Source organism: Podarcis vaucheri (assembly GCF_965113315.1).
Source record: "Podarcis vaucheri genome assembly, chromosome: Z".
NCBI lineage: Eukaryota > Metazoa > Chordata > Lepidosauria > Squamata > Lacertidae > Podarcis > Podarcis vaucheri.
In genome coordinates this window covers 29,272,013-29,287,190 of record NC_138758.1, presented here as the reverse complement: position 1 = coordinate 29,287,190, position 15,178 = coordinate 29,272,013, and the positions used below count along the sequence as shown (strand labels likewise).

The 15,178-nt window shown below is 44.8% G+C and overlaps 1 protein-coding gene across 4 annotated transcripts in view; it reads left to right on the top strand.

Annotated features, from left to right (window-relative positions):
• Positions 1-15,178, top strand: part of LOC309523956 (actin-binding protein WASF3-like) — a 68,715-nt gene that overhangs the window by 40,427 nt on the left and 13,110 nt on the right. For all 4 annotated transcript variants that reach the window (XM_082208263.1, XM_082208260.1, XM_082208259.1 and 1 more), the window contains one exon: positions 8,704-8,838. In XM_082208263.1, coding sequence (XP_082064389.1) covers positions 8,704-8,838 — 135 coding nt within the window. The remainder of the gene's footprint in view (positions 1-8,703; positions 8,839-15,178) is intronic.

Here is a 15,178-nt window from a genome sequence, read left to right as displayed (position 1 = left end):
TAGGCAAAAAAGGACATGCAAAAGCAAGTGTCACCAATGTGGCAGTCATGGGCACAATTACTTTTATGTTGTAATGGCGCCCTTGAGGTCTTCTAATGGTGCCCTCAAAGCCTCTGGGCTGCTCCACTTGCAGCCATGATGGTGAGGGTGGTTCCCTCTGCCCTTTTGGAAAAGTGGGGTAACCAGTCTCATATAACCAGCATCCTTAAGTGTAATTAATGCATGAAGGTATGCCTTCTTTCTTTCTTTCTTTCTTTCTTTCTTTCTTTCTTTCTTTTTCTTTCTTTCTTTCTTTCTTTCTTTCTTTCTTTCTAAATTATAAATTGTTCACTAAGGCTTTAATACAAAGACAAGAATTCTACTCATTGACACACAAGTAAAATAAAAATAAATAAAATAATGGAAACTGCCGTATTTTTCGCTCCATAAGAACAACCTGACCATAAGATGCACCTAGGAGGAAAACAAGAAAAAAAATATTCTGAACGAAACAGTGGATGTATGATTTTGTGGTTAATGCTGTGGCCACAGATATGTAATAATAATAATAATAATAATAATAATAATAATAATAATAATAATTTATTATTTATACCCCGCCCATCTGGCTGGGCCTCCCCAGCCACTCTGGGCGGCTTCCATAAAAACCAAAAATACAGTAAAATATCACACGTTAAAAACTTCCCTGAACAGGGCTGCCTTAAGATGTCTCCTGAATGTCAGGTAGTTGTTTATCGCTTTGACATCTGCTGGAAGGGCGTTCCACAGGGCGGGCGCCACTAACGAGAAGGCCCTCTGCCTGGTTCCCTGTAGCTTTGCTTCTCGCAATGAGGGAACCGCCAGAAGGCCCTCGGTGCTGGACCTCAGCGTCCGGGCAGACTGATGGGGGTGGAGACGCTCCTTCAGGTATACTGGACCGAGGCCGTTTAGGGCTTTAAAAGTCAGCACCAACACTTTGAATTGTGCTCGGAAACGTACTGGGAGCCAATGCAGGTCTTTCAAGACCGGTGTTATATGGTCTCGGCGGCCGCTCCCAGTCACCAGTCTAGCTGCCGCATTTTGGATTAGTTGTAGTTTCCGAGTCACCTTCAAAGGTAGCCCCACGTAGAGTGCATTGCAGTAGTCCAAGCGGAAGATAACCAGAGCATGCACCACTCTGGCGAGACAGTCCGCAGGCAGATAGGGTCTCAGCCTACGTACCAGATGGAGCTGGTAAACAGCTGCCCTGGACACGGATTTGACCTGTGCCTCCATGGACAGCTGTGAGTCCAAAATGACTCCCAGGCTGCGCACCTGGTCCTTCAGGGGCACAGTTACCCCATTCAGGACCAGGGAATCCTCCACACCTGCCCGCCTCCTGTCCCCCAAAAACAGTACTTCTGTCTTGTCAGGATTCAACCTCAATCTGTTAGCCGCCATCCATCCTCCAACCGCCTCCAGACACTCACACAGGACCTTCACCGCCTTCACTGGTTCTGATTTAAAAGAGAGGTAGAGCTGGGTGTCATCCGCATACTGATGAACACCCAGCCCAAACCTCCTGATGATCTCTCCCAGCGGCTGCATGTAGATGTTGAAAAGCATGGGGGAGAGGACAGAACCCTGAGGCACCCCACAAGTGAGAGCCCAGGGGTCTGAACACTCATCCCCCACCACCACTTTCTGAACACGGCCCAGGAGGAAGGAGCGGAACCACTGTATAACAGTGCCCCCAGCTCCCAGCCCCTCAAGACGGTCCAGAAGGATGCTATGGTCGATGGTATCAAACGCCGCTGAGAGATCCAGCAGAACTAGGAAACAGTTTGATTTGACGGTAAGTTTGGGGTAGCCCAATGCAAAAATCCTGAGGATCCGTGTGGATCTGTGCTTTGTAACCACGTTTTTGCACCATTGCGGCCCCACACAACAGTGGGTCCGTGGTTTTTTGGGTGCAGGCTGTAGCCATGGACATTGTATGTCATCTGATGGTGAATTTGGGGTGACCCAATGCAAAAATCCTGAGGATCCATGTGGATCCGTGCTTTGTAACCACGTTTTTGCACCATTGCGGCCCCACACAACAGTGGGTCCGTGGTTTTTTGGGTGCAGGCTGTAGCCATGGACATTGTATGTGATCTGATGGTGAATTTGAGGTGACCCAATAAAAAAATCCTAGGGATCCATGTGGATCCATGCTTTGTAACCACGTTTTTATGCCATGCTGGCAGCACACAACAGTGGGTGCATGGTCTTTTTGGTGCAGGCTGTAGCCCTGGACATGCTATGATCTGATGGTGAATTTGGGGTGACCCAGTGCAAAACTCCCGTGGATCCATGTGGATTCGTGCTTTATAACCACGTTTTTGCGCCATTGCGGCCCCACACAACAGTGGGTGCGCGGGTTTTTTGGTGCAGCCTGTAGCCTTAGACATGCTATGTGATCTGATGGTGAATTTGGGGTGACCCAATGCAAAAATCCAAAGGATCCATGTGGATCCATTCTTGGTAACCAAGTTTTTGCGCCATGGCGGCCCCACACAAGAGTGGGTGCGTGGTTTTTTTGGTGCAGGCTGTAGCAATGGACATGCTATGTAATCTGATGGTGAATTTGGGGTGACCCAATGCAAAAATCCCAAGGATCCATGAGGATCCGGGCTTTATAACCATGTTTTTTCGCCATTGAGGCTCCACACAACAGTGGGTCCGTGGTTTTTTTGGGGCAGGATGTAGCCTTAGACATGCTATGTGATCTGATGTTGAATTTGGGGTGACCCAATGCAAAAATCCTGAGGATCCATGTGGATCCGTGCTTTGTAACCACGTTTTTGCGCCATTGCGGCCCCACACAACAGTGGGTGCGTGGTTTTTTTTGGTGTAGCCTGTAGCCCTGGACATGCTATGATCTGATGGTGAATTTGGGGTGACCCAGTGCAAAAATCCTGAGTATTCATGTGGATCCGTGCATTGTAACCACGTTTTTGGCCATGGCGGCCCCCACACAACATTGGGTGTGTAGTTTTTTTGGTGCAGGGTGTAGTCCTGGACGTTGTATGTGATCTGATGGTGAATTTGGGGTGACCTAATGCAAAAAATGCTGAGGATCCATGTGGATCCATGCTTTGTAACCACGTTTTTGTGCCATTGCGGCCCCACACAACAGTGGATGCGTGGTTTTTTTGGTGCAGGCTGTAGCCCTGGACATGCCATGTAATCTGATGGTGTATTTGAGGTAAACCACTGCAAAAAATCCTGAGGATCCATGTGGATCCATGCTTTGTAACCACGTTTGTTAGGTTCCCGAGACCTTTTCAGTAAGGGGGAAAAGGTATAATATATATATAGAGAAAGGAAAATTCCTTGGATGCCAAGATTCAGGTTTGGGGAAGTACTCTTTGGTGAGAGAACCCCAGCAGAGATTTAAAGTCACAAAATATGCAGCAAAGTAATGCCAAATTTTAGCCTGCATACCTTAAAATATACCCTTGTGAGTTCTAAGACTTCCTTCTTCCCCCAGCATAGCAGAAGACCAAACATTAGGTAAGTTAAAATTTGTACTTACCGTATTTTCCAGTGTATAAGACGACCCCCAACTTTTCCAGATAAAATATAGAGTTTGGGATATACTCGCCATATAAGACTATCCCTCTTCCAACACACACTAAATAAGAATTAAAAAAACACCAGATTTTATTTCAATATGGTAATGTTAATTCAAAGGCTTATGACATGCAGGTACTTAGCATGTCACTTATAAACATAAGGCTGTTTGTCATCAAACATGTAAACATAACACAGTGCAAGTGGATTAAACTTTTCCTAACTCACTCTAAAGCTGAAAGGAAGGATAAACACACTTGCTGGGGTGTAAGCTTTATTAAATATTGTGGCACTTATTTCTAAATAAGCATGCATAAGGGCTGGTACTGCAAGGCTACACTCTTATGCAGGGTTACAGGGAGAAAATCCCAGAGTGGTGGGGCTTACTTGTGAGTAAACATGCATAGGAGCAGCTAAAAGGGAGCATTAAGAAGAGACAAATTGAGAAGGCATGAAAGAGTAATTGAAAAAGCCATTAAGAGCAAAAATGGAAGGTAAGTCAGAAAAAGAGAAAGAGTTGTTAAGTGGAAACATGAGGGGGGAGGAATGAAGGGTAGTGTGTGAGAGGAATAAGGCAGTCAAAAAATGCTAAATGCAAGGAAGGAATTGGGAACATGGAAAAGGTGAGTGGACAAAAGGAGTATTAATGGGCAGTTAACAGAAGCCTAAAGAGGCAATGGGGTGAAAGGCATAACCTAAGGAAGGGGATGATGCTGATGATTAGAAAAGCACAATACTCAAGATATGATGCAGATGCTTACTTATCACTCAACATGCCTTCTGCAAGCTCCTTCACAATTTTAACAGCTATGCATTACAACCCCATGCTGCACACACTCTCTAGAACCTGTAGTCTTCAACATGTTTTAAATAATAAACATCACAGAAACACACTGCACAGAGCTTCAAGGATCAGAGCTTCAGCATACATCTTCATGGTTGTAAAACCATGTGTGTCCCCACTTCAAAGATGATGGCATTAGCGGACCAACAGACACAACACAGGTCAGCAGCACATTACTTGTTAAAGTCACATCTGAAGTTGTTCCAAGTTATGTACTTTACAGCACAATATGCTTTACAGCACAATATGCACTACACACACATCCCTCCAAGTTTAATGGGGCTAACTTACTCCCCAGATAAGTCCATTTAAGACTGCAGTTCCCACCCTTTCAATACATGCTTATGAGGCAAAGTGAGGAACTCTAATCTATGTAAACACTTGTAAAGACAGAGCAACTTAATAGTAGGAACCTCTACGGCAGCCACAGACCAGTGTTGATGGCTGCCAGCCCGGCAGCTTCCGCAGCAGCAGCATGGGCGCTCCACAAGGTCCGGCACCAGCGGTGGTGAAGCCATCCCGGATTGCAGACGCTGGCCCCGGCGTGAGGAGGCTGAGAGGGCGGCGGCAGCAGCAACCCCAGCAGGGCTTCAGACAGGCGATCCGAGCAACCTGCCAGGCGGGATCAAAGGGCGGGATCAGCTGTCTCAGAGGAGAGGAGAGAGCTATATGCTTAATAAAAATGTGCGCCCTGCTGCGTTGAGTGGCTCCATCCAGAGACTTAAAAAAGAAAATAAAAAATCCCTGCTTGACGAGATGCTCAGCAGAGAGACACGCAGGGAGAGATAAGCAGCCTCCTCTTCCTGCCTGCTCTCCTGCCACCTCCTCGCACACACGCTGTAGCAGCCGAGGGTGAAACAAAGGAGCCAGAGGCTTGCGCCACAAAGGCAGCTAGAAGGAGCAAGGCAAAACGGCTTGGGAAGGCAAGGGAAGAATGCGCTGTGGCCATTTAAATAATTGAAGCCCCCCACCCCTTCACTCAGGCGACCCCCCACAACCATACCCAGCGTATAAGATGACCCCTGATTTTTGAGAAGATTTTGCTGGGTTAAAAAGTCATCTTATACGCCGGAACATACGGTACAAACTTTTCAGAGATCATTTCAGAGGTTCATTTTTCCATGCATCAGTCAGAAAAGTTGCACAGGTGGTAAAACATGGCTTAGTTGCAAAGTGGTGAATGTTGCTAAATTATTGGTACAGGCGCTCAATAAGGCTCGTTAGAGTGTAGCCTATTCACACCTTGTGCTTCTCAGGTAGACTGGAGGGGTACAAAGTATTGATTATGTAGTTAAGGGTGGTCCAACCTTCATACAAGAGGGCTGCAATAGTACTTTGACAAGAAATCTGCGGACTGCACACTGCCTTGTCAAATGGGGAAGCAAAGCCAAAATTTGACACCCTTCCACCTAGCCCCCCTTCATGCTGCTTTTTCCAAAGTGGTTGAGCTTTAGCAGGGCACTGGACTTTGGGAAGGAGTTGAGCTGGGAAAGCACTAACTAGGCTTTGGGAAGGAGGAGGGAGGATTCTAGGATAAGGTTACCAGACGTCCCTGTTTCTTGGGAAAAGTCCCCAGAATTACAAATCAGTCCCCTGACAAAATCCATCTATTTAGGAAGTTGAAAAGTGTCCCTGGATTCATTGGGGAAAAAACTGGTAACCTTATTCTAGGACCCTATCAAGAGTCCTCACACTTCTTTCCCAAATCCCAGCTTCTCGCTGCAAAAAAGAAAAGAAAAAGAAAACCTGAGCCTGGCAGGACAGGTTTTTCTATGGTCTGAACCCCTTCATGCATTAATTTGACTCAAGAATGTTGGTTATATGAGACTAGTTATCCCACATTTATCAAGGATACACACACACACACACACACACACACACTTATACACCCTTCGCAATGCAGCATTATAAAACTACAAGCTCTGAGAAGACACCACCAAGGGGAATAAGAGTGGTTTTGGCACATGTTTGTAAATGCATGAATGTGGAAAGACATGCCAGTGTGTTGCTTTCCTTGCTCCCAATTGTGGCACAAAGTTGGTACAGGTGGTGACCATTTTGCACGTGTCCAATTGAGGTGCAACTGCCAATACATGCATGGCTTTCAGTCCTAGAATTGGGGTGGAACAGGCTTACATGTGACTGCTGGCACATGCAATGACCCGGAACACAACCCCCGGACAAAGGAGCTTCATGTATTGTACTATAATCATTGCTATTTTTCTAGAAAAAGAGGTACTGGAATTCATTACGAATGCCTCCCTTGTTCTCTTATAATGGCAATGGCATCCACCTGAGAAGAGCCAGAACTGAGCTCCAGTGAGTTCCGGCTGAAAAAATCCCCTCGCTATAATAATTGCAACCGTGAGAAAAGGTGGGGGGGGCGCACCAAACACAGGAAGCAAACAAAAGGGACAAAATATCCAGGTGCATATTCAGAATCCAAGGCTGAAAAACAGCAAGCGATAACAACAGGTGGCGATAGGAACAGAAATACACAATCCCATAACGTCAAGGACAGGCCAAAGCAAGGGAGAGGGAAGCTGGGTACACCTGCTGCAGGCATTGGAGGGCTAAGTTGGCCAGAGGGCCCTGCCAGGGGCCTGCCAGACTTAAACTGTCATGCCAAAAATGCCCCCATCCTTCCCAGCCGAACTGGGACTTAATGGGTGAAACGGCCATGCCTGTCCATATGCACTGCAAGACTTCAATAGTAAAATCTGAACCTGTGTTAATGCAAATTAGTGTGTAGCATCAGATCAGATGAGGCGGTTGCACTGCAGTGGTCCATCTTATGGACAAAACTCCCACCCTGGACCTCAGACAAGCTCTGCACTGGCCTGGTCAAAGCACTATAAGTGATCCTAGATGTTATGGTGGAATGAAACTTACCATTGCTGTTTCCTTTTGCAACCCCTTGTTTAAAGTAATGTGTAGTTCCAGTCTAAGAATGCATTTGTTCTCTCATTTCAGATTTCTCTTGCATTAGATTTTGTCAAGCTGTAGAAGGTACAGAAAATGGGGCTGGAGCATCTTTCTGAAAGTGAAAGTTATAATATATTGGGGGGGTAGTTTATTTTCAAAAGATATGCAAAAGAAGCATAATTGAGGATTATAAAAGTTATGGGTGGCATATAGCAAGTTTTTGGGGCTTGTGGGCACATTTGGAATTATGGGTGAGTGTCACTGGCCCAATCACAAAATCCATGGAAGAAAGGGCACATACAGGAGCCACTGCTGCGCTTGCTAACAAGGAGGGTGTATTTTGCACTCTTGTTTGTTCATTAGAGGATGCGTGTCCAATCTTTGTATCTAATGAAATGTGAGCACGTCTAATGCAGCATATTCAATGTAGGAAAGGCTGAGCCACTGCAGACAAGAACAGAGCAGGAAGAGCAACAGTCTATCATGCATTTTGGATTTTTAAGGGAATATTTACTTAGAACTTTTGCAAGCACCATAGGAGGTACATAGTAGGCATACTGGTGCTCATGCGCACCATGTTGGTGATCCCTAGCATGGAGGAAGTAAGACAGATGCATTTTTCTTCCTCTCTCATAATGCTGGGATCATGGTTCACCCAGTTAAGCTTGTTGGCAGAAGGTTCAAGGCAGACTGGAAGATGTATTTATTTGCAAAGCACATAATTAATATTTTTAGAATTTGCAGTCACAAGATACGATGGTGGTCACCAACATAGCTGTAGAAAGAGGATTAGTCAAATGTATGTAGGCGAATAAATCTATTAATGGTTATTTGAAATAATTACTATATGTTGCCACACACTTTGCCAACCTGGTGCCCTCCACATGTTTTCGACTCCCATCAGCTGGCTGGGGCTGATGGGAGTTGCAGTCAAACTTTTGAAAGGCACCAGATTGGAGATGGCTGTGCTACCATCTCTGAACTATTTGCTGATATACAACGGAAAATGATTTCGTAGAAATACGGTATTCCTTTGTAACGTATGTATTAGAGACTGATGGCAACACATGTCCAGTTAGGGCAGGCTAACCTCTGCACCATATTCCCATGATGGGAAAGGGGTTGTGTTTATTGTATGGGGGCTTCTTGTGCTGTTAAACTAGAAAATGGAATAAAAGCATTTCCAGGAAATAAAAAGAACAGTATGCTGTGTTGTAGAAAAAAACCCTGCACTTGTTTTGTTGCTATTACTTCTGCCTCTGGTTCGTAAACAAATTTGCTTTCCTTTGACTACCTGAAAGGCACCTCAATTTATTTTGCCTGGAACAGGTCACCTCTTTTGTTTCATGGTATTTCAGGCAGACATGCTGAAGACATATTCGGGGAGCTTTTTAATGAAGCCAATAGTTTCTACATGCGGATGAATTCTTTGCAAGAGCGAGTTGATCTTCTGGTGATCAAGGTCACCCAACTGGACTCCACTGTGGAAGAAGGTAAGCAGCAACCACTTGGGTCACATTAACCTTTGGTTTTGTTTATCTGGTCAAGCAGAACAGAACTGCATTTAGATGTTTTGCTTCCTTAAGCGCTAATTAAGTATTGCCATTTTCAAGCTTCCCTTTGTGACTCAGTACAACAAAACCCTGCCGTGGAACAGGCAAAACACTCCCGGGAAAAGGAAATTCTAGTAAACAATCTGTTTTCCTAGAATATTAAGGGTTTTTGAACCATACATTATGAAAAGGATGATTTATGGCAGGGTTGGAGAGTCCTTCAGTCATTTGGGAGAGTAATTTGTCAGGGGTTGCATGCCAACGTGGGTGGTGTGTCAAACTCCCTCAGTAAAAATGGGAGCAAGGTAACATGACTGGGTCTGGGTGATTTAAACTTAGAGACTCTGTCGAAAACAACTATTAATTCAGATATTCTATGTGTATGGTAGTATTTACTATAATTCAGCAACAAGGACTCATTGTACGGATCCTGTGGCCCCTTATTTCTTGCGCTGGGAATAAATTAAAGATGAGGCACGGTGGAAGCAAAATTGGAATTTTAGTAACAAGCATTCTGTGGGATAAAGCTTAGTGGTTTCACTAGTAAAGGCACAGTACTTTGTTTCAGTCAAAACTTCTTTTAAAGATGTAATTAAGAATGTTACTTATAACTTTCTTTTAACGTTCCTCTCTAACACTGTTTTTAATAAACCTAATTTTTCCTAGAACGGATATCTGTTTTACTTTGCCTGTAAAATGCCTCCATCCTTTTTCTAGGATCTCTTCATTTCCCTAAGGAAATTAAACTGGTTTGTCCTGCCTAACAAACCCCTAACCCAGAGCTTTCCAAACTTTTCATGTTGGTGGCACACATTTTAGACATGCACAATTTCATGACACAGTAATTCACCTTTACCAGCAAACCAGAGATTAAACTAACCCCTTTGTCACATATTTCAATTTAGGCAAAAGGCAACATTTAGGCTTTCAATCTCAGGTTATCCATCCTTGATTTACGGATTCTAGCACTCCCCCTCCCCCCCCTCTTATTTTGCAGTGGGGACCTTTTATCTAAAGCACAATGTACGGTCCTGTTGAATGCAAGCAGTTTGGGTTAACAAAGTCACAAACCTGGACCTTGGGAAATGTCAGTCTTTCAGTATCTCATGATGAAAAGAACAAGCCTCTGGTTTCACCACTGAATTTTCAGTCTCTGAGAAGAATTGCATATTTGTTGAGGAGCTATATTCTCAGCTGACCAATCATTTCCCCTCAGAAATGCCTCCCAAGAATTTCAGGGGGACTTATTCCCAAGTAAATGCACAAAGGTGTGCAGCCTGGAAGGATCTCCATTACTTCCTTGCTTGCTTTCTTCTTCCAGTAAGCATTCTGAAAAGGCAATCGTAACGAGGTGTTTTTCACATTAGTTACTATCATCATCATCTTCATAGGCCAAGGCTTCCAAAGCAGCTTAAAGTTATCAGTGAGATAGTCCCATGTAGTGACTAGCATGCATTTACCCAGCACCTGTCAATTATCTGTCAATGTTCAGGCACCAGGCAAAATCATTTTTTTTCCGCCACACCTTTTGGATGCTCATAAAATTTGCAGGTAGCACCAAACTGGGAGGGGTAGGTAATGCCACAGAAGAAAGAATCAGGATTCAGTGTCATCTTAACAGATTGCAGAACTGGGCCAAAACATTTAAAAAAGGAATTTCAAGAGGAACAAATGTAAGGTTCTGCACTTAGACAGATATAACCAGCTGCACAAATATAAGATGGGGACACCTGGCTTGCCAGTAGTACATGTGAAAAGGATCTCAGGGTCTTCGCAGGCCACAAGCTTAACATGAGTTAACAGTATGATGCAGCAGCAAAAAAAGCTAATGGTATTCTAGGCTGCATCAACAGAAGTCTAGCATCCAGATCAAGGGAAGTAATAGTCCCGCTCTATTCTGCCTTGGTCAGACCATACTTGGAATACTGTGTACAGTTCTGAGTGCCACACTTTAAAAAGAATACCGTATTGACAAGCTGGAACTGTGCAAAGGAGGGCAACCAAAATGATAATGGGTCTGGAAACCAAGTCTCAAGACGAATGGTTGAGGGTGTTTGTTGTGTTTAGCCTGGAAAAGAGGAGATGTGATAGCCATCTTCAAATAGCTAAAGGGCTGTCACATGGAAGATGGAGCAAGCTTGTTTTCTCTGCTCTGGAGGCTAGGACCTGAACCTATGGATTCAAGTTACAAGAAAGGAGATTCCGACTAAACAGGAAGAACTTTCTGATAGTAAGAGTTGTTCGACAGTGGAGCAGACGCCCTCGGGAGGCAGTGGACTTAAAAACCTTGGAGGTTTTTAAGCAGAGGTTGGATGGCCATCTGTCATGGATGATTTAGTAGAAATTCCACATTGCAGGGGGGTGGACTAGAGGACCCTCAGGGCACCTTCCAACTTTACAATTCTATGATTCTATGGCCCTTAGTTATCTGTGTCCTGTGAGTGAGATGTTTTAATTCTGCCTTTTAAAACACAATGGCCTTTTAGAGTTTTCTTTGTCTTTCCATTTTATGCTAGCTTTAGTGTATGCGTTTGTGGTGTAGTGGTTAAGAGCGGTGGACTCGTAATCTGGTGAACCGGGTTCGATTCCCCGCTCCTCCACATGCAGCTGCTGGGTGACCTTGGGCTAGTCACACTTCTCTGAAGTCTCTCTGCCTCACCTCACAGAGTGTTTGTTGTGGTGGAGGAAGGGAAAGGAGATTTTTAGCCGCTTTGAGACTCCTTAGGGTAGTGATAAAGTGGGATATCAAATCCAAACTCTTCTCTTCTTCTTCTTATATATCAGGGGTGGCCAACTCCCAAGAGACTGTGATTTACTCACAGAGTTAAAAACTGGCTGTGATCTACCCCCTTTTTTGGGGTTCAGGTCAAAGTTGTTGAGTTTTTTTTAGGAAGGAGGAAGGCCCATTTTGGGGGGGGGGGTTCGGGTCAAAGTTGTTCAGTTTTTTCAGGGAGGAGGTAAAATGTTGAGCTTTTCTTAGGGGAGCCACAGTTGTTCAGCTTCTTTGGGGGGAGCCAATGATCTACCAGTGATCTACCACAGACATCCAGTGATCTACCAGTAGATCACGATCTACCTGTTGGACATGCCTGTTATAAATCATAAGTCACTTTGAATTACCTTGGTAAAAAAGCAACCAATAAAATATAACAAATAACAAAAACATAGCTGTATTTTCTCCATGGACCCACTTAAAGAAATATTGGCCAATTATTTATATGACTTATAACTGAACCATAAATAAATTTGCATAATAATAAAAATGCCCCCCCCGGCATGTTTTCTTTTGTTTTGAGATGCCATGCGCACCATCACTGAATAGGGATTCCCTCCCACCTGTAAGATAAGGGAAATGTATTTTAAAAGGTAACACCTATCACATGTAGGTCTTTTTTGTAAATTAAAGTGTCCCCAATTCATCAAACAATATGTGTTTTTTAAAAAATGCTAAAATTATTATAATGGGGTGGTTGGGGTGGGGTTTTTTAATATAGGGAAAGATGATATAACAGGTACCCTGAACCCAAACTGTGAATAACTTTAAATGTAAGCAACAACACTTTGAATTGGACCCAGAAATGGTAAGGTAAAAGGTAAAGGACCCCTGGACGGTTAAGTCCAGTCAAAGACAACTATGGGGTTGTGGAGCTCATCTCGCCTTCAGGCTAAGGGAGCCGCCGTTTGTCCACAGACAGTTTTCCGGGTCATGTGGCCAGCATGACTAAACCGCTACTGGTGCACGAAGGACCATGACAACTGCCAGAGCGCACGGAAACGCCGTTTACCTTCCCACCGCAGTGGTACCTATTTATCTACTTGCACTGGCATGCTTTTGAACTGCTAGGTTGGCAGGAGGTGAGACAGAGCAACGGGAGCTCACCCCATCACGGGGATTCAAACCGCCAACCTTCTGATCAGCAAGCCCAAGAGGCTCAGTGTTTTAGACCACAGCGCCACCCATGTCTCAGAAATGAACTGAGAGCTAGTGCAGGTATCTCAGCACTAACAATATATTTTCCTTGTGCACAGTCCCAGTTAGCAGTCTTGCAACAGAAGTTTGCACTAACTGCAGTTTCCAAACTGCTGTTTCAGAGGCAGCCCCATATTTAACACATTGCATACAGTGATCAAACATAGAAGTTAGCAGGGCATGGATAACAGAAGCAAGGCTTCCCTGTGCATGAGGGAGAAATACATTATTGTTACAAAAGTTGGGTGTCACCCCCACAAGGCATGGTCAAGACTGTCATAACTTTAAGAAATCTGATTTATGTACATACTTACACTTTCAGTCTGCATGGAGGGATTCCAGATCTTGCAGCATGGTCATTTCAAGAGGGGTTTGTCCCTCACATCAGTGCAGCACTGGAGTCCAAGGCATCTCTCCCAGCCCACCTTCAGCCAGCCTGCCCAAGATATAGCTCTCTTTTTTTCTCCCTACTTCTTCCCAGCACACTTTTCTTAAAATACTATTTTCCTGTCACCTCACACACATACACCATCACCATCGCAACCTCTGCCTGCCTAGGGCCAAGGATTCCTCTTCGATGGGCCATCAACACTTTTTGTCATGTACCGTATTTTTCGCCCCAAAAATGAAGGGGAAATGTGTGTGCGTCCTATGGGGCGAATGCAGGCTTTCGCTGAAGCCTGGAGAGCAAGAGGCATCGGTGCGCACTGACCCTTCTCGCTCTCCAGGCTTCAGGAAGCTATCCACAAGCCTTGCAAGCCCGGTGGGAGTTCCCACGAGCTCACAAGGCTTGCGGGCAGCAGCCTGCAGCCCCCACAAGTGTCCGCAAGCCTTGCGCGCCCGGCAGGAGGTCCCGCCGAGCGCACGAGGCTTGGGGCAGCAGCCAGGGCGGAGGGGGGGGGGAAATAAATTTTTTTATTCATTTTCCCCCAAAAAAACGAGGTGCGTCCTATGGGCCCTATAGAACGAAAAATACGGTATCCCAGGTGAGGCCCTGACTTGGAAGGAAACTTAGTCTGTACTTTTCCACTGGCTTCCAATCTTCACTTCAATACTCCAAATAATCAAAATCCTACCATTTAATAATTTCTACGGTTTGGTGGGGAGGAGTGTCCCCTCACCCAAACATTATTGTCGCTGAACTAAATCAGACCACCTGACCACTTACAGATCAGTTGGTGGCCCTTACCGTTTACTTTTGTTGTTCATTTCTACTGGCCTTGATTTTTTTAATGATTTTTTTACCTCCTTGTGTTCTCAACAGGTGGTGAGGAAGGATTCTTGCTCTTGCAGGATTAGCTTCAGCACTTAGTTTTCTCTGCTAATCCGCTGGGGGAGTGAAAGATGAGCTCTGAAGGACAGGATAAGCCCACTTGTTTTTCCATCAGCAGCTGGAAAACTTTCCTCAAAACAAGCTTAACCTTTGGTGTTTTTCTCACTGCGTTTTGGGTTGTGCTACTTCAAGCTTCAGAGCCTAGGACTTGCCAATCCCCACGACGGGGTGAGCTCCCGTTGCTCGGTCCCTGCTCCTGCCAACCTAGCAGTTAGAAACATGTCTCAGTGCAAGTAGATAAATAGGTACCGCTCCGGCGGGAAGGTAAACGGCATTTCTATGCGCTGTTCTGGTTTTCCAGAAGCAGCTTAGTCATGCTGGCCATATGACCCAGAAGCTGTTTGCCGGCTCCCTCGGCCAATAAAGCGAGATGAGCGCCGCAATCCCAGAGTCGTCCGCAACTGGACCTAACGGTCAGGGGTCCCTTTACCTTTACTTCAAGCTACAGGTGGTGACTCCCATCAGTGAATGCTCCTAAGGTACACAACCCCCCATGTCCCCCCCCCAAATACCATGGTTGGTTGGTGAGAGCAGAGTTATACCCTAGCCTTCTTCTCTGATATTAGGATTCAGTGGCTCTCAAAGTAGGCAGTACCATCCCAGGGCGAGGGGGGGGGATAATCTGTGTGAGGGCCACTGAAACTGTACTTTACTATCAGATTTTGAAAAACTGGTATCAATATATCAAGTTCATCAGTTTTTTTGAATTAATTGAAATACTTTTAACTGGATTTTTAATAAATGTGCAGTTGATCATTATTAATTCAATTTATATGCTGCCCTTTGTCAAAAGGTCCCAGGGCAGTGTACAACATTAAAAAACATTACAGAACATAAATGATAAAAACATAATCAGAAACTTAATTAAAAACATACTGACAGACAGCCTGATAATAAAATAGTCATCCTAATAGCAGTCCTCTCCCTCACACTTTCACAAGCCATAGCTTATTTAATAGCCATAGGCCTGAGTAAAG